This window comes from Mustela putorius, unplaced genomic scaffold, assembly GCF_011764305.1.
Source record: "Mustela putorius furo isolate JIRA1106 unplaced genomic scaffold, ASM1176430v1.1 tig00001069_pilon_pilon_pilon, whole genome shotgun sequence".
NCBI classification, from domain to species: domain Eukaryota; kingdom Metazoa; phylum Chordata; class Mammalia; order Carnivora; family Mustelidae; genus Mustela; species Mustela putorius.
The window spans coordinates 2,245,367-2,269,650 of NW_025421558.1; the positions used below are offsets into that span (position 1 = coordinate 2,245,367).

The window sequence follows — 24,284 nt, forward strand, 5'->3', positions numbered from 1 at the left end:
TCTCTCACCTGTTTCCTTGGACTCATCATTACAAACGTATTCCTGGGCAATAGGGTCAAGACAACCAAATGCATCACAGTTCAGTGGGCTCCCAAAGAAACTTTGTTCTCGGCTTATTGAAACCCTTAGGGGGTCCCTGTCTTGATAAAAATCTGGTTTACCTGGAAGGAAGAAAATATGGACTCATTAGATTTTCGCTTACATTTCTACAGTTAGTAGTTAAAACAAAAATGGCAATTTAGATTACAGGCAAAAATCTATGTAGCAAGAAAATAATAACCACTTATCTTTCACACAGTCCTTTAAATTATTTCACTTTGATTTTACTTTTTTTTTTTTTTTTAAGATTTTATTTATTTATTTAATAGAGATCACAAGTAGGCAGAGAGGCAGGCGGGGGTGAGGGTGGGGGGAAGCAAGCTTCCCACTGAGCAGAGAGCCCGATGCAGAGCTCGATCCTAGGATCTTCAGATCATGACCTGAGCCAAAGGCAGAGGCTTAACCCACTGAGCCACCCAGCGCCTCTGATTTTACTAACTTTTTAATGACAGTCTCATTTCTAACACCAAATAATATTTCAGGATTGAGTAATCACTCTGAAAAAAAAATGCCTGGAGAATTTAACCATTAATAGTATTGTAAGATACAGTCTGTGGTCATAAAGTCAAAAACAGCCACAGCTAATCTGTGGTATAAGAAATCAAAGTAGAGGTTTACCCTGGAGAAACAGAGAGACTGTAATTGGGAGGACACAAGAGGAGGGTTTGTGGAGTTCTCTAAGGTTCTAGTTCTTGACCTGAGTGGTGGCTACCTAGGGGTGGCTATTACAGTGGTAATCACTGAAATAAACACATAGGATTTGTGTACTTCTCTTAATGTTATACTTTGATGCAAAAATAACAGACCAGTAAAGAAACAGAGGAATGGGAGATTCCCCAAAGTAGAAGCTAATCTACTCTGTATAACTGTAGAATCGCTTGGGAATTCAAGGCACCAAGTATTACATAAAGTAAGTGTCACCAGGGAATGGAAGTCAAGGAGACTGTTTAGAAATATCTACTTGGAACAGAGCCATCCCATCTCCTAGGATCCCTGTCCCTCAGCATCATCCCCACAGAAGACTAAAGGTTAATTCTCTGGAGAAACTGAATCCAGTACACTCTGAAAACGGGGCTTGGTGCCAAAAGGAAGCAGTGGTGGAAAGCAGTGAGAATGCCATAAGGTAATTAGGGGTATTCCAGTACGCACCTCAATGCAGATGCTCCCACGTCTGGCTCCACGATAGCAACAACCAGACTTGTTTCAAGATTGGAGGATCTTAAAGAAATTAAACTCTGAACTGCCTTAAGGAAAAGAACTCCAGATACTAAATTGAGGGTACCCAGTGAGACACCCCCTTTTCTAATGAAGTTCAGCAGGAAACAAGGCCCCTGCTTACAGTTTCTAATTAGCCTTCAGCATCCGACTCAAATATGCAAGACATTAGAGAAACGCCTCTGAAAAATGAGAAACAAATAAAAAGGAACAGAAGAATTCAGACAAACTAAGAAAATACAGCAACCCGAACAAACAAAACACTATATACATTCAAAGCAGGTAATACATTACACCCATGAGATAACAGCAGCATGCTATGAAAAAAGAAAAACAAAACAGAACCAGAAAAAGAGCAAACTTTTAGAAACTGCAATTTGATGGTCAAAATGAAAATTGATAAGTTAGAAAAAAATTGAGAAAATTCTTCCAGAAAGAAAAACCAAAAGCAGAAATGAGCTACAGAAGAAACTGGAAGATCAATATGGATGAGTCTTTCTCAACAGGACTTGTCATCGCCTGCCCAAGGAGTCTGTAGCCATTATCTTTTGTTTTACATGCCTCCTACTGCCATGAAATTTTAATAACTACAGATACTGTTTATCTTTTTATGTACACCTATACATTGGTACATAAAGAGTAAGACTTTTTCAACTCCCCAAGAGCCAATTCTTGTCCTATTTGGAAGCAGTAACACCCTTATTAAGAACACATGACAGAGCTCCCCCAACTTTCAAGTGGAAGGTGTTTCACAGAGAAACTGGTGTGATCTCACCTTCTATTAGAGGTATGTGATAGAAGTATTAGTGTTAGAAGACAGATAGGCAACAGAAACTTCAAGCAAATTAAAAAAAGGAAACGATACAAGAAAGTTTTACAACACTAATTACCTTGGCAGTGAAAAACATTTATACATTAGCATAATGGTAATTTAGCTTAATTTTTCCTAAAATTCATTGCGAAGTCATGTGGTAAATATAAGAAGAAACTCATAAAAGACTTAAAGAGTGGCTGCCTCTGGTAAGGTTAAGGGGTAAGCAGTAGGTAGGGGCATGAAAAAATGCTGTTTCATGTTATAAACTTTTAGCACTATTTGCTTTTTTTTTTTTTTAAAGAATTTTATTTATTTGACAGAGATTACAAGTAGGCAGAGAGGCAGGCAGAGAGAGAGGAGGAAGCAGGACTCCCTGTAGAGCAGAGAGCCCGATGCGGGTCTCGACCCCAGGACCCTGAGATCATGACCCGAGCTGAGCCACCCAGGTGCCCTTCTATTTGTGTTTTAAAACCATTTCCCTGTGGTATTTTTTTAAAAGATTTTACTTATTTATTTGACAGAAAAAGAGAGTATACAAGTAGGAAAGAGAGGCAGGCAGAGAGAGAGGGGGAAGCAGGTTCCCCATTGAGCAGAAATCCCGATGCAGGGCTCGATCCCAGGACCCTGAGATCATGACCTGAGCCGAAGGCAGAGGCCCAACCCACTGAGCCACCCAGGTTCCCCTGCTTGTGGTATTTTAACTAAAAGTATTACCAAGAAGTATGATAAAGGTTAGGATAAAAGTTCCAAAGGCCCAAGAGAGGGAAGCTTGATAGTTCAGGCCCACTTTACCAGTGAAGGGGCCCTTTATCAGCCCCATCCTGAAGGGAGGAGCAAGATCAGGAAGGGCCTGGCAGGTTGAAGCTGGAGACTCAGACTCAAATTAGACTTACTCCTCCAAATGAACAGAAGCCCAGTGAAGAGTTTCAAACACAGAGATGCAGAGAGAGATTACTCAGAATGTACCATGGGAAAATTAGAGTTCAGCGAGGCTGGAAACAGGGAGACTTGGGAAGCTATAGTAGCCACTCAAGAAGAAATAATAGGCTGCATTCAGGAGAGGGAGTGGGAACAAGTGGACAGATACCAGAGCTGAACAAAGAGAACTGAGAACTGGTGATTTTTGTTGGGTGTTGGAGAGATAAAGATAAGGGCAGTATCAAGATTTACATCTATGGGGCGCCTGGGTGGCTCAGTGGGTTAAAGCCTCTGCCTTCGACTCAGGTCATGATCTCAGGGTCCTGGGATCCAAGCCCTGCATCGGGCTCTCTGCTCAGCAGGGAGCCTGCCTCCCCCCTCTCTCTGCCTGCCTCTCTGCCTACTTGTGATTTCTGTCTGTTAAATAAATAAATAAAACCTTTATAAAAAAGGGGCGCCTGGGTGGCTCAGTGGGTTAAAGCCTCTGCCTTCAGATCAGGTCATGATCCTGGGGGCCTGGGATCGAGGCCTGCTTCCGGCTCTCTGCTCAGCGGGGAGCCTGCTTCCTTCTCTCTCTGCCTGCCTCTCTGTTTACTTGTGATCTCTCTCTGTCAAATAAATAAATAAAATCTTTAAAAGAAAAAAAAAATTTACATCTAAGTACTTGTCCCTGAAAAGAGAGGGCTCAAGGATAAGGAGGTGGTGGTGAAGGGTGAGCTATATGCTATGCAGTTTTCCCTTTTAGGCAAGATGACATTTTTACACTCTCAAACATGACCCATTAAATCACAGGAATAAAACAAACAAACAAACAAACAAAAACATGGGAGTCAATGGTGAGAATTTCCCAGGGCGCATTCTAAATTAGGGAGAGCACTAATTCCCAGAGAGCTGTGGTTTGCCAAAGACAGCAAAATAGAATCTTTCAAAGCTAAGGAATAAATAAAATCATTGTTACAACTTCCATAAGACACAATAAGGAAGCAGAAAGGGGACTGATTTTTTCTTTTTTAATTTAAAAGATTTTATTTATTTATTTGACAGAGAGAGACCAAGCAGGCAGAGAGGCAGGCAGAAAGAGAGAGAGGAGGAAGGAGGCTCCCTGCCAAGCAGAAAGCCCGATGCGGGACTCGACCCCAGGACCCTGAGATCATGACCTGAGCCAAAGGCAGCGGCTTAACCAACTGAGCCACACAGGCACCCCAAGGGGACTGATTCTTAAGAGCTACTCTGAATCTCTACCTTCCTTAATTCTTTCAAGTCAGAAACAAAGGTATAATATTTTATGGCTTAAGACCAAAGTAGTTGTTAATATTATACTCTTATGTACTTTTCAAGTGACAAAGACAGTCTTCCCCCTTAAAAAAAGATGTGCTTTGATAAGTTTCATCATTTGAGTCTGAATTTTAAAAATAATTATGAAATTCAAATAGGGCTATTTACTAAAGATCGCAGGGAGCACTCTTCCTAATAACTGCATCTAGAAGTACAGAGAAGAAATATACTTGTAACTGTCCTTAAAACCAGGATTTTAAGCAATAATTATCCTATAAAAATGTAAGAAAACAGCAGTGAAGGTATTGAAGTAGAAAAGCAACCAAGTGGGGCATGTGGGTGGCTCACTGGGTTAAGCCTCTGCCTTTGGCTAAGGTCATGATTTCAGGGTCCTGGGATTGAGCCTCGCATCAGGCTCTCTGCTCAGTGGGGAGCCTGCTTCCCCCCGCCTCTCTGCCTGCCTCTCTGCCTCCTTGTGATCTCTGTCTCTGTTAAATAAATAAATAAATAAAAAGAAAAAAGAAAATCTTTAAAAAAAAAAAGAAAAGAAAAGAAAGAAAAGGAAAGCAGCCAAGAAGAAAAGAAAATAGAGTTACTCCTAAAGAAACAGTTTAGAAGGCAGACATGAAGCAAGAGTGTCAGAAGCAGAGGATACTGAAGAATTTTTGCCTACAGTAAAAATATTTTCACTACATATGAGAAAAAACTAGTTACCTAATGCCACATTCACGTCCAAATACTGTTTATGTAAACCATTATTTTCTTTTCACCAATACTCACAGATTGTTTCTTCAAGACAAAAAATTCAGCATTGTGAAAAAATGTAGAAAACTGGCAAACTATTAAAAAAATCTCATTTTATCAAACCGTATTACCTAGTATAGATGTTCTGCCACTTGCTGGTGACTCTACCTCTGGTATAGCACTGAGTTCATGCTGGTTCAAGTCCAATCCACATTTCACTTTTGCTACAGGTGGCTTTGAGGATCTTCTGCCCAGTTCTTTGTCCAGATGCTCACCTATCAAAGTAAGTGACAAAGTTGAGCACAGTACCAATCTGTTAACATACTACAAACTTTCCTTCAGCCAGCAGGTTGCTGGAGGTGAAAGCAAAGAATAATCAGGATAGTTACAATAAAAAAAAAAAAATGGGAGTTATCGTACCACTTTGCTGGACACCACTCTCTTCTGAAAGCAGCTGATTATCACCAGAGTTGCTCCTATTCGCAGGACTGATGCCTTCCTGATCAGCCCTTGCTAGGTCTTGGAGAACAGGAAGCCACTCTCTGAGCTTCTGAGTTTCTGTATCACCTTCAGCTGTGGGCTTACTTATCTGAAGAAGTGGGCAATTGAGGGTGGGGATGACACAAGATGAGGGATCATGTGAAGAATTCACCAGATGCATATCACCCTTCTTAAATAAGAACCTCAATTGAATAGTTCCATCAATCACAATATTACAACTTCAGAGATTTTTAAAAATGCGAAATGCCTCTAAAATACAGAAAAGGTGAGACTTCCATTGAAAAGCACCTTTCACAGGGCTTGAACTTAAAAATTTAACCTCCACTGTATCTTCCAGTAAGACATTACACTTTTGTACTCCTCCCTAATTTTCTCTCCCCATTACTTTTTCCTTAAAATGACCAGGAAATCCCTATAACTCAAGTTCTCATGAACCCAACTCGGCCTTCTCTTGAATGTTAAAGGATTTATAGAATTCTATTTAAGCTAAATCATAGACTCAGGAAGTGGCTTTTTAAAATAAAATGGATAGGGGTACCTGGGTGGCTCAGTGGGTTAATCCTCTGCCTTCGGCTCAGGTCATGATCCCAGGGTCCTGGGATAGAGCCCTGCATTGTGCTCTCTGGTCAGCGGGAAGCCTGCTTCCCCTTCTCTCTCTGCCTGCCTCTCTGCCTATTTGTCGAATAAATAAAATATTAAAAAAAAATAACAAAAACAAAATAAAATGGATAGATTCACATTCAGGAGAATGCATTCATCTCCCCACAGAGAAACTACAAACATCAAGGTGATCCTGCCAGAGTCTTCTCACCAATTCAGTAACAACAGATCTAACTGCCTATTAGCCTAAAATCAAGTCAATTTTAGAACAGACAGTGATATTGTCACTTAAGGAAAAAGGTGGTACTAATTTTGATTCAAATACAAATGTCAAGAAAGTGCTATACAGAAAGCACAAGACTTGCTACCTGCATAGAAGAAATTCTGCTAATTATTTTGCAATTTAAATTAAAAAAAAAAGATTTATTTTTTTTCGATAGAGGTCACGAGTGGGAGGGAGGGGCAGTGGGAGCAGACTCCCCACTGAACAGGGGGCCGACAGGGGACTCGAACCCAGGACCCTGGGATCATGATCTGAGCTGAACACAGATGCTTAACCGACTGAGCCACGTACTTGCCCCTGCAATTTAATCTTAGGGCAAGCTCAAAGCCCTTTATAATAAAACTTCAAATGACAACCTGCGTTTTTAACAGCATTTGCATTTGGCTATGTCAAACTAAGGCTGAAATCAGCTGGGCTTCAAACAACTACTAACCTTATGAACACCATGCAAGGTAGAATCAACTTTAGTGTTTTAATTTCTACATTGTTTAAGGTAGAAAATTAAAGCAGTTAAGGTCAAACCATTTATTCTCAGTAACTGAGAATTTATTTAGGCCCGAAATTTAAGAAAATTTCTAGCTTGTCTGAGTAGGGTTACCGCCATCAATTTAATTTCTAGGTATTCAAGTTTCATACATACCTGACTATATTTAAAGAAATCCCTCAAAGTCTCTTGATGTTTCTGTACCTGCTGCTGCAGTGTTGTCTGTCTCTGTACAAGCAATTCTTCTTGGGCTTTGTGGCTATAATGCAGAACTTTCTTTTGTAGATCCAACTGCTTCTGAAGTCCTAGGTTATCTTGCAGAGTTAAGACAGGTTGTGAAAAACACACAAGTCTATCTTGAAGTCTGGGGGTCATGGAATTGCTTGAGAGAGCTGCCTGTTCATTCTTAGATGAATACAATTCATCATGGTTTTTAGATTTAACTTCAGCAAAAGGGAGTGGAATAAATGGATGCTTCTTTTCTGTGGGTAAAAACAAATAGGGAATAGGATGCTCGCAAGATTCACTTGCAGTCGATTTTGTTTGATTGTTTAACAGTTCTTCCTGGCCCTTCTCATTAGAATGCACCACTTCCCTCTCGAAGCCCAACCGTGCTGCCAAAATACCCTGTGAAGGCAGAACAGGCGGTGATGGACTCGGAAGTCTATCCTGGGATGCTGAGATCTTGGAGTGACTTGAGGCAACAGTACTGTCACTTTTGGTTGTAAGAGGCTTTTGGATTCTTTCAGAGTCAGCAACAGGTGGTGCTACCTGGGATACCGATGAAGAGCTAATCTGCTCAGAGGATACCCTTTTCTCCAATTTACTTAGTCTTTGCAAAATTAATTCTTCTTGGACTTCCTGTCTAGATCGAATGGCTTTTCTTTGTATTTCTAACTGCTCCTGAAGTACTTTCAAATCACCATGGGGAAGCTGGACAAAATGCTCAGAAGATAACTTCTCCTCAAATTCATATTGTCTGGGCAAAACCAAGTACTTCTGGGGTTTTTTGCCACACGGAAGAGAATTGCTTTGTGCATGCAAGTGTTCTTGCTGAAGTGCAATCAAGTGATCTTGTTCAGGTAAAACAGGCTGTGATAAACCGAAAAGCCTATCAGGCAGACCCGGTTTCTCAGAATGTCTTGAGGAAGCTGTATTATCACTCGTAGTTGAACAAGGTTCTTGGGTTCTCCCAGATTCACTAAGAGGTAATGAAGCAAGCGAATGCTGTACAACAGGGGGTGAGAAGGAAGAGGAGCCAACATGCTCAGGAGATCTTCCTTGCTTCCACTCACTCTGTTTGTGCAGAAGTAATTCTTCCTGAGCTTCCTGTCTAGACTGAATGATAGCTTCTCTCTGTGTAGCTAACCTTTCCCCGAGCGCCTTCAAATTATCTTGCTGAGGCCGAATAAGCTGTGATATCCTCCAAAGCCTATCCTGCAACTGTGGGATCTGAAGATGGCTTGAAAGACTTTTGCTGTCACTCTCAGTTGAAGGAGGCTCCTGGGTTGTACCAGACTCAGCAGAAGGTAACGAAGTAAATGAAGGCTGCCCTACCTGGGGCTCGAATGAGGAGTCAGTTTGTTCCAAAGATACCTTTCCTTGGCTTTTCTGGCTGAAGTGAAGGGCCGCCTTCTCTGTGTCCAGCCATTCTTGGTGTTCCTCCAAGTTATCTTGCAGAGGTAGTGTAGGCTGTAAAAATCCCAGACATCTTTCCTGAAACCTCGGGATCGTAGAAGAGCTTAAGGGAACTGCACTGTCACTCTTGCCTGGCATAAACTCCTGGCATCTTTCAGACTCAGCTACCCAGGACAGGGATATAGAGGTGCTAGTCTGTTCAGAAGAAACCGTTTTCTCTAATTCATGTGGTTTGTGTACAAATTCCTGAGTTTCTTGTTCAGCACCAAGCATTACCCTGTGTGTATGCGACTGTTCTTGGAGTGCTGTCAAATTTTCTTGCCTTGGCAGGTTATGCTGTGGAAAACTGTGAGGCCCATCCTGAGATGCTGGGATTACCGGATGACTGGAGGGAATAACACTCTCCTTTTCAGATAAATCAAAGTTCTCAATTCTTCTAGGTTCAGTTTTAGCAGAAGCTTGTGAAGCAACTAAACATGGAGCAGCCGCTGGTGGAAGTGAAGAACCCATTTGCCCAGACTCATCCAAATCCCACTGTCTATGCAGAAGCAATTCTGCCTGGACTTCCTGCCTGGCCTGAAGGGCATTGCTCTGTGTAGTCACCTGTTCTCGGAGCAACTGCAAACTATCATGCAAAGGGAAGAACTGCTGTAGGAAACTCAAAGACCCATCCCGAGATTTCTGGTTTTCAGACTGGCTTGAGAGAAGACCCTTCACGCTCTCAGATGAATACTGCAGCTGGATCTTTCCAGTGCAAGTAGAAGGAAGTGAAGTAAATGTATGCTGAGCTACCTGCGAAGGGAGAGAAGGGGGCGCAGTCTGTTCAGACCATATTCTTCCACCCAATTCACTCTGTTTATGTACACATGACACCTCTTGGGCTTCTCGCCTAGCCTGAAGGCTGTCCCTCTGAATATGAAACTGTTCTTGGAGAAAGTTAAAATTATCTGGCTGTGATAAGACAGGTTGTGAAAAACTCCAAAACCTATCCGGAAGTTGTGGGACCCCAAAATGGCCTAAGGGAACTGCAGTATCATCCCTGGTTGGAGAAGATTCCTGGATGCTCCCCGATTCAGCTCTGGCAGAAGGCAGTGTAGAGAATGAATCCAGAGATACTAATGGAAGGGAGACAGAGAGGCCAGTTTGTCCTTCCAATTCTTTCTGTTTGTACAAAAGCAATCGTTCCTGAGCTTCCTGTCTTGACCGAAGAACCTCCTTCTGTAGGTCTAACTGTTCTTGGAGAGCCTTCAAATTACCCAGGTGGGCTGTGATATTTTCTGAGGTTGGCAAAGACTTACCCTGCATGTGGCTGATTACAGAAGGACTTATAGAAACTGTACTGTTGTTCCTGGCTACAAAGGATTCCTGGATTTTTCCAGATTCAACTGTAGCAGGCAGAGAACTAAAAGCATGCTCAGCTGCCGCTGGCTGGAATGAAGAACGTTTAGTTAGCTTGGAGGGTATACTTTCCTTGTTCTCTGAGAACCTCTGCTGGGGATCTAAAGTTTGAGAAGTTGTTGCCCAAGATATTTCAGCTATTTCTTTAGGATCCTGTATTATTAGCAGCCTATCATGTGACAAAGGCTTTGAAAGTATATGAGAACCTTTATGAACCAATTTATAGCCTCTCTGTTGTACTTCACTCCGTGAGAACTGCTTAGGCTGTTCCTTTGATTCCAAAGACTGCTTGGCTTTTAAAACATCTGAATTGATTACCATGTCTATTTCTACCTGTCTTTGTGGAAAGAGACTTTGTCTTGGAATCTGAAAATGATCTTCTTCTGATCTGGAGATCTGTATGGATGGTACAGGCAGATATTTGTTAGGACTCAACTTGGGTCTCTGACCTTGATCCCAATGCTCTGATATAACAGTGGGTCTCTCAGTATTCTGTGGCAGTACTGATTTAACAGAATCAGATGTCAGTGAAGTGGCTAACCCAGATGAGTACTTTCCTTTTAACATAGTCTGATATTCAAGTAATCGTTTCCTGGCTGTTTCAACAGACTGTCTGTGAAACCTAAAACAAACACAAAAAAACAAACATTACTTTTTCTTTCTTTCTTTTTTTTTTTTTTTTTTAAAGATTTTATTATTTGACAGAGAGAGAGCACAAGTAGGCAGAGAGGCAGAGAAAGAGAGACAGAGAGAGAAGCAGGTCCCCTACTGAGCAGCAAGCCCGATGTGGGACTCGATCCCAGGACCCCGGGATCATGACCTGAGCCGAAGGCAGAGGCTTACCCCACTGAGCCACCCAGGCGCCCAACATTATTCTTGCTTGATGAAAAAAATGCTCTATATTCTCATCTACACATTAAATTTAACAAGAGCAATTTAGAGATGGTCATTATCATGATGAAAACAGGGTAACATTCATATTGACCTTTGGGAAACCTATATACTGTAGTTCTAAGGGAATCCTGATTGGATCTTCATATAAACCAAATAATAAACCCTGAAGAGGCAGCCACACAGTATATCACATACAAATTGTAACCTAGTTAATACCTGTTCTGCTGTAAAAGCTGATGTTGATAGTTATGAATCATCTGCCTATGATTATCTTCATCATAAGTTACAGTGCATGGTGCTGGAGCAGTGCCAACCTAATAAAAGACAAAGCTGCTAATTAAAAGGCAAATCCAGAAACAAGTACTAAAGTATTTTATATACACTGAAGTTCTACAATGTAACTTTTATATAGCTTTATTTTTCATAAAAAAAGACTGGCATTTCCGTTATTAAGAAATGAAGTAACCCACCATTCTCCTTGAGTACCATGTCCAAGAGCTCAAAATACACATTACTTATAAATCAAGGTCACATATACTGGTACCTTCTAAAAACTGAAAGATGAAAATATACATATATCTATATCTATCTACATATGCACATACATACAATGTTAAAAGAAAAAAAATTACCAAATAAAAATTAGAAATGCATTCTACTTTCCTGAATGCTACGACTACTCATATTTTCTTATCCCCCAACAATCTATGTAGGGATGAGATTTCCTGCATCCTACCCCAATCTGTTGTGTTCTTTTCCTCCTTTCTTCTTCCAGCTGAGCCCTGAAGCAATCAGTTTCTAATCTTAACTTCTGTCGTTCAATTTGTTCAAGTAATTCCAACTGCTTTTGCTTTTGCTCTTCTATTTCCATTATCTAAGTAATAAAAAAACTAGTATCTATTAACAAAACTCATATAAAAGCAAAGTTTATATGAATTACATTGAAAAGAAACAGATCTCATCACCAAGAATACCAGTTAATCTTGAAGAAAGTGGTAATGTTTTATCTGTTATTGTTATTGCCACTGCCAGAGGAAAGAAGAGGGTAAGCTGGAAAGGGGGAAAGGAGAGAAAGACTGGAAAGGAAAAAAGAGGCAGAAGGGGAAGGAAAAAATAAACCCATTAACTGTTCCTACTTCCTGTGGGTGCGCGTGGGAGCACAGTAAATCCTAGCTCATCACTCAAGACCCATCCCCACAGAAGCAGCAAACAATGCTCAGCCAAATTCTGTTTTCGCATCTTTAACTTTGCGGTGTTCTCAGTAAGAAAAAGGACTTAAGAAATTAAATAACAAGGCCTCACAACTAATTTGACTTCTAGGCATACCCATAAAGGGGTGCAGTTATCTGGGGGCCAAATAACATCTGAGCAACATTCTGGGTCAGAATGTGAGGTGTGAAACAGACGGTAAGCCCATAGCAGAGGGCTGACACATAAACTCTAGTGGTACACACACACACACACACACACACCCAAGTAATGAGAACATGTCAGAGGAGCTCCAAGCCTCATAGGACAGGGACTAGTCTAACTGGCTGTGTGCTAAATCTAGCACCTACTTCAGTCCCTACAATACACATAACAAAAGTATTTACTGAATAAGGAGAATGAGGAAAGTATGGTAAGTTTTATGAAGAGGAACACTTCTGTTACAGATAATGAAGAATGATCTTGTTTTCAAAATAAAAAATGTCTCAGGGCACCTGGGTGGCTCAGTGGGTTGAGCCTCTGCCTTCGGCTCAGGTCATGATCTCAGGATTCTGGGATCGAGTCCCGCATCGGGCTCTCTGCTCGGCGGGGAGCCTGCTTCCTCCTTCCTCTCTCTCTGCTTGCCTCTCTGCCTACTTGTGATCTCTCTCTGTCAAATAAATAAAATCTTTAAAAAACAAAAAGTCTCAATCTGGTATTTTGCTTATTCCTAATCAGGCAAGAGTGGCCACAGCTGAGTTCTTGTCTGCTTCTTCCCTATTTTCCCTCACTTCATAAGAGCCACTGAACTTAGACCATTTACAGTTCTGTAGTACCTCTAGAACTACACCATCAATAGAATAGTCACTAGCTGCATATGACTCCTAAAATTTAAATGAATTAAAATTAAATAAAACTGAAAGTGCAATTACTCAGCTGTATTAGTCATATTTCAAGTAATCAATAGCTCCTGTGGCTAGGAGGTACTATAATGGGACACAGATATCGAACATTCACATAACCAGAGAAAGCTCTATTGGACAATACTGCTTTAGAACACTGATTAGAAAACACTTAGATATCTGAGAAGAAATACTGGTTTACAGAATTCTTACTCTCCAGCTGTATTTTCATAAAAACTATCACTATAAACTAACCAGCTTAGTGACAGTTAGTCTCTTTCAAGGAAATCTGTGTTAAAAAAAAATCTTGTATTAAAGCAGATGGGACCAAATTATAGTTAAGGAGGATGAATTAACAATTTTGGTCTGAAATATTTTTCTTTTCTTTTTTTTTTAAGATTTTATTTATTTGACACAGAGAGATCACAAGTAGGCAGAGAGACAGAGGAGGAAGCCGGCCCCCTGCCGAGCAGAGAGGCCGATGCGGAAGTCAATCCCAGGACCCTGAGATCATGACCTGAGCCGAAGGCAGAGGCTTAACCCACTGAGCCACCCAGGTGCCCTGAAATATTATTTTTCAAAAAAACTTTTGAGGTTATAAAGAGTAGCTGAATTCAACAAATATTTATTGAACACTTACTATGTATAAAGCACTGCACCAGAAATGATGCAAAGTAAGTAGAATTTTCAAAAATGACCGTCTCTGTCTTTAACAAAAGTATTACAAAACAGAATGCAGTAACAGCAAAATGAGTAGTATAAGCAAAGATGAAGTATCTTCTATCAGTTGAACGAGTAAGACAAGACAATAGTATCAAAAGCAGCCAGACAGTAAGACAAATTTCACTGATCACACAAAATTATAGAACCTAGGAGAAGAAAGAAACCTCCAAAAATAGAAATTTCAGATTACCTGTTTCTGCCTTGCTGCCATTCTAATTCTGGATGCTTCTTCTTGAGGATGAAGTAGAATTGAACTCTGAGCTACAGCTGTGATAGGCTGAGCTTCCTTCATTTCTGAGAGAACCCCCAAAACAAAAATTAGTTTCAGTAATTTAGAACTCTGACACTGCTATAATTCTCTTTATTCATTTATCACATATGTAATTTTCTAAGGAAAAAAATGTTAAGTTGACCAAGTTTAATTTGAGAATGTGATTTAAAAAATACCTTGTTCCTTTTCAGAGTCTGTATCCAATGAAAGTGGTTTCTCTTCACTAGTAAGTGGTCCAGAGTCAATTGTTAAAGTATCACTTTCAGCAACTGTAGCAGATACATTATTAGGAACATATTATCACTGTAAGCTTAAATCTGAACAAAGTAACAAAAACCTGCATTCAGATTAAAAATTCAATTTTGGTCCAACTGTCATATTCAGTTAAGATCCAGTCATATTCCAGATGACTGCACATTTTATCCATTAAACTTGAGCCTAATGTAAGAAGACAGGTGGGAGACTAAAATTGTAAACCAAAATGAAAAAAGGAAGAATTGATTATAAAGCCTTACTGACAGTTTCAAACTCCAGGGAAAAGCAAAGAATAGAATAAGCAAGGCACCTAAGTTTAAAAAGAAAAGCTTAAGGAATGTCAATGTATCCCTGCCATTTTTAGATAGGATTTTTACTGTTGCTGAAATCAGAACAGAGAAGGAAAGTTAAAGCAGTTTCTTGGACCGTACCAGGGTTATCCGGAACTCTGCACCGAGCACTCACTCACTCACTCCTGCAGCTCCTACTTATGTGCTGCAGGCAGCGGTACAGTGGTAAATTTCAAAAAGGCCTAAAGAGGTTTGACAGGGCAAGTGGGGAAACAAACATTAAATAATCATTCTAAGAAAAAATTACAAAACTAGTAACTGATAAGTGCTGTTATCAGAGAAAGAAAGGATTACGTAGTAGAGTAGAGTATTACAGGATAATCTGAAGTAGGCTAGGGGCTCAGGTGAGATTTGTCTTAGGAAATGACATTAAGGCAGACATCTGAAAGGTAAGGAAGGAGCAATCAGGTAAAGAAGGTGGGAGGTATGGGAATGAATATGAGATGTAGTCAGACAAGGGGAGAATGAATGAAGCAAAATGATGCTGGAGAAGCCAACTTGTACAGGGTCTTTGAAAAAAAAAATAACCTAGTAATGGAATGAAAATCAAAGAGCCTCCTTTTACTGAATTCTGAAACCATACTCTCTCCTACTTTGTTGGCCACTCTTTTTTTACCACCTTTGCTGTCTGCTCCTTCTTTAGTCATCTCCTAAACACTGGAGTCCCTCAGATGGTCTCAGAAGCCCTCTTCTCACCAAATTCTTTCTCCTAAAAGCATTCCCCTATGCCGGTGGCTTTAAATATCGTATCTATACTTGACTTCCAAACCACTCTTCTTTTAAGTTACTCAATACAGCAAAAACTATTAGGCATCTTCTATGTACAAGGCACTGGTCTTGCCTTGGGAATACAGCAATGAAGAAAACCCAGTTCCTACCTTCAATGGAACTGGAGGACAAATTGGGTGAAGAAAGGGTCAAGAAGCAAATAAGCCAAGAAAGTACATTTATGGTCCTGAAGATGCTGGTAAGAAATATGGAAGGAGTGAAGGTAAGAGCTATGGAGAAAAAGCAGGGTAAAGGTGACAGGAAGTGAAGGGTATGGGAGAAGGAGTGTAGAAACTTGCCATTTTATACAGAGTAAACAGAGAAGGCCTTGCTGAGAAAGCCATGTCTCACCAAGTAGCTGAAGGAAGTGACAGTGAGGCACAGAAATAAACAAAAGCAATCCATTCAAAAAGACTAGCAATTTGCAAAGACTACGTTAGTCATGTTTGGTGTGCCTGAGAACTAGCCAGGAAGCCAGTGCCTATGGTGAATAGTCTGGAAGGGAGGTGTTGTAGAAAATGAAGTTAGAGAAAGTGAGGGTAAAAGCAATGGTGGGAGAGTTTATATGCAGGCAGATCATACAAACCTTTAATGCCACTGTAAGCACTTTGGTTTTAACTGAATGAACTGGGTAGTGGTTGGAGGGCTTCCCCCTGTGGAGAGACTTGTGATCTGTGTTTTAACAGGATGATTCTGGGGCTAGATCGTAGCAGGGAGGTGCAAAATCTGCAGACAGACCAGTTAGGAGGCTACTGCCAAGAGTCTATACTGGACAAGAAACATAGCTTAAACTAGGATGGTAGGTGGTGAGAACTGGTTGGACTGTAGATAGGTTTTGAGGGTGAGATTAACATGATGTACAATGATTTGGATGTAGGATATAAAAAAGGGGAATCAGAATGCCAAGCTTTTTGACTTGAGTAAGAATTTTACTGCCACGTACTGAAATGAGGAAGTATATGTGGGAAAAGCAAGGGGAGGAAAGGAAGGGATATTAAGAGCTCACTTTTGGAAAAGTATAAGATGTGATTACAAGGTAAGGTGTCAAAAAGACATTTAAATAAGTGAGTGGGGTTCAAAGGAGAGGTCAAGGCTAGAAAGACACTCAGATGTCATGAGAATAAAGATGATAATGTAAAGTCGTGGCATTAGCATTCAACTAGTGAGTGTGAAAGGACCTAAGAAACAAGTTCTGGGAGCAATGACTAGTGGTTGTAGAGGTGAGAAAGGCAGCAAAAGAAATCACAAAGGAGGAACCAGTAAGGTAGGAAAACTGAGAGGATTGTGTCAAGAGGTCAAGTGAAGAAATTAGTTCCAGGTTTCCTGTTGTACTTAGGATAAAGTCCAAAATCTAGACAGACTGTAAGTCACTTCTTTCAGAAGCCTGGTAGCAAAATACTTCCATACAAATCCAATCGCATTAAAAAAAAAAAAAAAGACAAAAGACAAAACTCTTGGAAAAAAAACAAACAAACAAAAAAATGAAGAGAATGTTACCACGACGCATTTGTTAGTCTGTAACTCCAGATAATGTTATTTTTAAAAAATTTTTAAAGATTTTTTTTATTTACTTGACACAGAGAGAGAGAGAGAGGTCACAAGTAGGCAGAGAAGCAGGCAGAGAGAGAAGGGGAAGGAGGCTCCCTGCTGAGCAGAGAGCCCGGTGCAGGACTTGATCCCAGGACCCTGGGATCATGACCTGAGCTGAAAGCAGAGGCTTTAACCCACTGAGCCACCCAGGAGCCCCCCAGATAATGTTCTTGCTTGACCTTTGTAACTTCTGGATATTTATTTAACAGCAAAAAAACCTTTACGAGTGACAAGAAACCCAATTTCTGGTGGCAATGTGAAATAAACACACAATACACTATATTCAAAAGCTGTTAACATGTTCAAGAATCCCTTGATTCAGGAATTCTTTTAAGAGTTTTTCCTAAGGAAATAAAGATATAGGCAGACTGCTAAAAGGATGTTTACAATAGCACAAAACATAACAAGTAAAATTAGAAACTGGCTAAATGTTTTAACAATAACAAATTTGTTAATTCTGGTTCGTCAGTTATACTGGACTATTATTAATATATACAGTGTCCCTTGAACAATGCCAGAGTTAGAAGCCAAACATCCCACTTCAAATTCTGACTCTCCAAAAACTTTATAACAGCCTATGGTTGGCTGGGGGCCTTACCAATAACAAAGTCAGTTGATTAACACATATTTTGTATCTTATGTTTATCACATGCTATATTCTTAAAATACCTAACTTTTTAATTTTTTCTGTGATTTTTGGCTATGCAGGTTCTCTGTGAGTTTTTTTAAACTGTCACAACCTCTAAAAATCTACTATTTTTATGCAAAAATACCCTACACGTAACTGGACCCGTGAGTTCAAACCCATCTTCTTCAAAAGGCAACCATGTATAAGTACTACAACTACATTAAAGTGTGCCTGGAAGAAGGTTTATGAAGGTTTTTTAACATTTACTGCCTTGAAGTAGCAGTACTATGGGCTTTAAGCATTTTCCTCCTTTAGACCACTACTCTTTGATGTTTCAGGAATGAGCATCTTTTCAAACAACTTAGAAAGGGTTTGTGTGCTATAAAATGAGACACTTGGAGAGCAGCACCTTGTTCCTGCCCAGAGGATGACGTCCTCTCCTCGCCAACAGTTCCTCCTGATTCGACTGTTGGTGCTTTACTCTCAGTTTCACTAAGAGCTGTAATCACTTCACTTTCATCCTCAGACATGGATTTAATCGTCCAGAGAGATTTTTGGCTTCGGATCTTATTTAATAATTTTTTAAAAAGAATTTTTGAAGGGACCTGGTGGGTCTTTATTGCCAAGGGAACTAAAAGAAAAGAAAAAAAAAAAAAACTTACTCAGGACCTATTATATACCAAGCAAATTACTCTATTATACTTAGCAAGTGCCACAAACACTAGTTAAGATAAAAGCACAACTTTGTATTTCTTTATATTTTTCATTTATAATTTAACAACATATACAATTATATTTGACCCCAATGGCAATTTTATAACCAAAAATAAATTTCAATTTATATTTAAATAAAGGCATCAAAATTCAACCATCTTTCAACAATATGCATGCAACACCGATTTCAAGCTTAAAAATTTATCACAGAGAGGTTTATTCTGCTTACTAAATGATGACAGAATGCTTATCACCTAATTAACTTGTGTGAAATTAGCATTCAAAATATGTTCTGTAAGGTTTTATACTCTATCCTAGAGAAGGGTCTCAAATATGGTTCTGTACTTCTGAGTAAGCTACAGAGGAAAACATTACTAGTTATAACCTTAAAAGCCTATCAGATTCTCCCAAATTATTTCTTGTACTATCCAGAGAACTTTTTTCCCACCTATCTTCATAAAGAGAACCCTTTCAGTTAAAAACAAAATTCTTCAGTTATTTCCCCAAACATCTTTCCCTGTGGGTTGATGGTACAATACCAAAACTCAGCATACTACAAACAGCTCTCTAAGGAGACAAAACTGTGTTGCAAATACATACTTCTCTGGCTTAATCAAGGAATAAAATCTAAGAAGTCCCCTAAAGTTGAAAACTGGCAAACTATAGTTTGGTCTGACAAACTTTTTAAAAAAACACTTAATTTTAGGGCGCCTGGGTGGCTCAGTAGGTTGAGCAACTGCCTTTGGCTCAGGTCATGATCCCAGACTTCCAGGATCGAGTCCTGCATCAGGCTCCCAGCTCCTTGGGGAGTCTGCTTCTCCCTCTGACCTTCTCCTCTCTCATGCTCTCTCTCACTCATTCTCCCTCAAATAAATAAATAAAATCTTAAAAAAAAAAACAAAAAAAACCCCCAAACACTTAATTTTAACTTACAAACAATAAAGTACACAAAATCTGAGAGTACAGCTTGAGGAATTTTCCATATACCTATGTGACACCATCCAGATCATTATGTAGACCATTATGTAGAACACTGCCAGCACCTGGAAGGCTCCCTCATGCCCCTTCCTGCTTAGTACACCCCTAAACCACTGTTCTAATCTCAAGAACAGATTAGTTTTGTCTGTTTACCTTTTTTTAAACTTCATAAAAATATGGTATTATAGGGGCGCCGGGGTGGCTCAGCGGGTTAAAGCCTCTGCCTTAGGCCCAGGTCATGATCCCAGGGTCCTGGGATCGAGCCCCACATGGGGCTCTCTGCTCAGTGCAGAGCCTGCTTCTCTCTCTCTCTCTCTGCCTGCATCTCTGCCTACTTGTGATCTCTGTCAAATAAATAAATAAAATCTTAAAAAAAAAAATGGTATTATATTCAGGTATTCTTTTTTGCCTGGCTTCTTTTAATCATTATTAGTCTATGACTCACTCATACTTAAGAAATTAAATTTGTAACCTATATTTAAAAATAAGGATCTTTTAAATCAATGGGATTCCTAGATTCTTCTGAAAAGTCAAGAGAGCTGACAACATCGAATGAGCAATTCCAAATGTGATCAGCAGGAACTGAAAAGTAACTGTCCCTTGACATAAAGCAAGAATTGCAATTCTGACAAACTAGAGATCTGAGTATTAGTCCCAACTTAAAAACTGAAAAAAGCTGGATGAAATAGTAAAAGTATCTTCCTTAAAGGCACTGCTGATCTGGTGAGGAAATCAATGATTCTTCAGAGGCCAGAAAGAAAGTATAACTGGAATTCTGGAGGATGTGAACCCTGAACCCATCTTCTGATGTTTCTGACAAACCTTACACTGTTTAGACAGCAGTCTAGACACAGGAGATAGGGATAGAACCTACAGTCTACTAGGAGTCTCACCTGAGGAGTCGAACAGGAGACCCACATAAAGCTGGAACCTCCAAGGGCTACCTATCCACAGTGTTGGATAAAGATTTATTAAGAAAGCTTGAGTGGTTTTGAACAAAGGCAGTGTTTGTAGGTATGGGGGGAGAAAAGAGATCAAAATAAAGAGAACTTGATCTCTAAGGAGACGTGAAGTAAAGAGGGAGTTGTTATAGGTAATGTTCACTGGTCTGGCTTAAATATTATCATTCACTAACATGAGGAAGACAAGATTCCAGTAAGCAAGAGAGGTTTAAATGTATCGTCATACAGGAGTTTTAAGTAGCTATTGGACAGCCAAGAATGGTGGGACAGAGGTGAAGTTTAGAAGATAGACTGAAGTTTGTGCTACTCATCATTGTATATGAAGTACTTAGCACTAATTAATACAGTAGGATCTTTGGTGATTTGATCAAAGTCTAAAACAATGCTGAGCCTTCAAAGGAATTCAGAATTGGGCATCTAACTTAACCTAAAAGTCTTCAGATTATATGTATATGTGAACAAAATGACTTTCCTCATATGTATACAGAGAAGATCTTTAATGAAGAAAATGTAGAAACATGGCTTCCTTCTTCCACCACTCCCATTAGTATTAGTCATTTGTATGCACTATAATTAGACTAGAATTTCCTGTTGGCAAATTACTAGCATTTTTTTTCTAGGAAATATGGTAATGTTCAGCTCAAAAGGAGTTTTACCTTCTGCTTCACTGGAACATATTGTTTCGGCTTCTGTAACTGGACTATTTTCAGTTTCTCCTAAACTTTCTTGTTCCATTGAAAGGTCCAGTTCTTCATCTTGAATCTGATCAGTCACAGTGGGCAAAGGTTCCGGTTCGAGGTGCAAAATCAGGTTTCCTTTCACTTCTCAGTAAAGAAAGAGAGAGAGAGCTTTCCATTCTGAAATGACTAAAAAGAACTTGAGCATAAAATTTTAAAGGCCACTTCTTCCCCCCCCTTTTTTTAAAAAAAGATTTTATTCATTTATTTGGGGGTGGGGGAGAGAGAAAGAGAGAGAGAGACAGTGAGTACAAGCAGGGGGATGGCAGGCAGAGGGAGAAGCAGGCTCCCTGCTGGTCAGGGAGCCCAATGTGTGAACTCGATCCCAGGACCCTGGGATTAAGACCTGAGCCAAAGGCAGATGCTTATCCAAATGAGCCACCCAGTTGCCCCATTAAAGGCCATTATCACTCTAAGTTTAAAATATGAGGCCGTCTTTCAAACTGAAAACTTATCCCAAAATAAAAACTGCTTTGTTCAAATATAAATGTATCCCCCCCGCCAAATACTTAGAAGCACTGATGAAACCGTATGGAATGTGGAAGAGTCTTACTCCTGTCTGCATTGTACATGTCTTCAAAGGCAAATTCCAGCTCTCTCTGCCAGTCTTCTTTCATTTCACTGCGTTTGTATGGAAGCTCAATGAGTTGTGGTGGCATCTGTGCCACAGTCTGTCTCCTACGTGCCAGGTCCTCTTGTTGGAGTTGTTCGAGTTCTTTCATTAGTTTCTCCTGAGTCTTCAAGAACAGAGGGACTTAATCAACAACAGTTCGGTCACAGACTTTAGTCAATAACATTAACGGGAAGGGAAAAGTGGAGAAATCGTGACTAACAGGGACTGGACTTCTCTCCCTGTCCCTCCTGTGTTCTGCCACAAAAAGACATTAACTATTCATTCTGAATAGTTCATGTCTGAATGTTTCATACTGAAACCCAGATACCACGTGAGATGCTAGAAACACAATCTTACTCTTAGCCTAGAGATCAAGACACAGGTAATTAGTACTATGTTAGTATTATGGAAGGATAGTATCAGTTAGGCCACAAATCTTCCAAATTGTCTGCTGCGTACAGGTCTCCTTTCTCAGGATGGCTGGGAAGGGACAGTCTCTATGAGCTGCCATGGCTCCTGCAATGCACTTTGTTCCAGTTCTCCCTGCAGCCAGCAGCATGTATGTAACAGGCCCAGGCAAGAACCAAGATCCACAGCAGCTGGCCTACCAAGTATTTGTCACTTCACACTTTTACAAATCCCCATGATGAAAGGGGATATCTTTAACCTCAAAAGAGCTGGCTAATATGAAAGTTTAAATACAGTGTTTTAGTGAGGTTATTGAACTATATTTTGGTGGTGAAGGACAAGTGAGGAAGGATAAGGGAAGACCTCTCACCCCTGATTTGAGGATTTAGCCAGATATGTAAGGACCTATTTAGCTTCCATCCAGATTAAACAATAACCTTGTTGTTTAACCCTTAAACTATCCCTACCCCCCTGTCCCCAAAGGACTTACTCAAAAACAAGTCAGGGAAACCAGCCCCAGGTAACAAAGCCAAAATACAAGGGTGGGTCAGGCCAGGTGGAGACACTGGATCAGTGGGGGGATGCATACTGTCTCCCTAGTTACAAATAAGTATGGACCCCGCCCTTTGGGCACCTTTTGGGCGCCAATTCTGACCAAGATGATAGGCTGGTTCAAATGTCTACTATAGGGGTAAATTGTAATTCAATTGGTCACTTATGTGTGACCTAGCATGACTGTGCAGCTTTCTCTGTGTGTTACAATTTCACTGGCCCAACCACATGGCCTTTGCCCTTAAAAGCTAGTCTGTGAAGTCTACCTTCTTAACCACTAAAGAGTATGATTTATAGAAGAATGCATTCAGTTTATGATTGCTTTTCACACTTTTTCCTATTGGTTTAAATCTTCGATGAGAATTATTGCTAATAATTCAGACAATCAGTTATTTTAGTCAAAATTTACTCCCAGTTTATAAAATCTAAAAAATTTAAGGGAGGTCATGTATAAATCAGTTAAAATTACACCAATGAACTTTAAGGCCTGTAATTCCCACAGAAATACTTAAAAACTCACTCTTTACAAGTGTTTGAAATATCCAAATGCATTAATCAAATACAGAAGAAATGGTCTGACTTTGAAAATGAATCATTTTTATGCTTTGTTTCAGGATACACACTCACTGAATTGAATAATCAGGAGAGAAGTGAAGCTAAAATTATAAGCCAGTCTTCATTATACATATTGTATGGCTCTATGACATTTCTCAAGGCTCCTGGAAAGCCAGGATCATGACTCTACCTTTGAATCAATACTCTGCCAAGCCAACAAGTGCTCTGCGCAGTAACGAGTTAATAAACAGAATCCTAGAATCTGCAGAGCACAAATGCAACTCATTAAATGGGAAAAGCAATTAATTTCTTTTCAGGCCATTTCTGTCTGATGAAAATATTAAACTTTTAATAAATTCATCATGACAAAAACTTTTAGAACAGCAATATACTATGACAATTGCTTCACCCAATCTGAATTTGAAACAGGAGGTAAAAGTTGGGAGTCAAAGACTGTTACTTTCACATTCTTCATACCTCTGTACTTTGAAACCGTTTACACTAATCAGTTAGTGCTATATAGTCTATCAGGCCGTCTGTCTACCAGCAGTGGTCCCAGCCAGAATTCTTACTTGAGCCAAATGGATCTTTTTCATTGCTTGAAATCCCCGCGCATGAGCCTTTTGATACTGTTCCATTCTCTCCCGTGCTGCCTGTTTTTGTCGTTCTTCCAATCTTTTAGCTTCTTCTTCAGCAGCCAAATGAGGATCTGGCTAGCAGTCAATTAATAACATTTTAGACAATTTTAAAAATTGTGAAATAAGGTGATAACTAAAACATGACCTTAAAGTCATGCTTTCCTACTTACTGTATTTTTAAAGGCCCACAATTACCAAGCACATGTATATATGAAAAATATCAAATTGTCAGTGAAAGTTTGGCAAGTTGGTTCATTTTAAACCAGATCACACTATTTTCATCCACACATTTCTCCATCGCTGTTTTGTTAAGAGATTCCAGTAAAACAACAGTGCTGTAAGCACTCACAAAGCCAGCAGTTAAGAAGCCATAGACAGCAAAGGTCATTGAGGGAAGCACTGGGATTGGTCTTTGCCTTCCATTCAACATCTGCTGCTTGATTTCAATCTCAGGAAGGCCAAATCACCAAACAACTACTTGAATATAATTTCTAACTTCTCAAAAATTGTGCATCATCAATGATTACATGATTGTATAGTCAGCTATCATCTCACCAAGCTAACAAGAGCAAGTCAGCGGGACAAGGGC

At 39.8% G+C, this 24,284-nt stretch overlaps 1 protein-coding gene across 7 annotated transcripts in view; it reads right to left on the reverse strand.

Annotated features, from left to right (window-relative positions):
• CEP295 (centrosomal protein 295) overlaps positions 1 to 24,284 on the reverse strand; it is a 53,694-nt gene that overhangs the window by 11,464 nt on the left and 17,946 nt on the right. For 4 of the 7 annotated variants that reach the window (XM_045087188.1, XM_045087184.1, XM_045087186.1 and 1 more), the window contains exons 7-18: positions 23,630 to 23,770; positions 21,483 to 21,666; positions 20,849 to 21,016; positions 17,948 to 18,169; positions 14,124 to 14,216; positions 13,867 to 13,970; positions 11,600 to 11,737; positions 11,080 to 11,177; positions 7,090 to 10,591; positions 5,486 to 5,654; positions 5,197 to 5,340; positions 9 to 161 (exon numbers count right to left, since the gene is read on the reverse strand). In XM_045087188.1, the coding sequence (XP_044943123.1) occupies positions 9 to 161; positions 5,197 to 5,340; positions 5,486 to 5,654; positions 7,090 to 10,591; positions 11,080 to 11,177; positions 11,600 to 11,737; positions 13,867 to 13,970; positions 14,124 to 14,216; positions 17,948 to 18,169; positions 20,849 to 21,016; positions 21,483 to 21,666; positions 23,630 to 23,770 (5,116 nt within the window). The remainder of the gene's footprint in view (positions 1 to 8; positions 162 to 5,196; positions 5,341 to 5,485; positions 5,655 to 7,089; positions 10,592 to 11,079; positions 11,178 to 11,599; positions 11,738 to 13,866; positions 13,971 to 14,123; positions 14,217 to 17,947; positions 18,170 to 20,848; positions 21,017 to 21,482; positions 21,667 to 23,629; positions 23,771 to 24,284) is intronic. The other 3 variants (XM_045087185.1, XM_045087191.1, XM_045087187.1) reach the window with 3 other exon arrangements.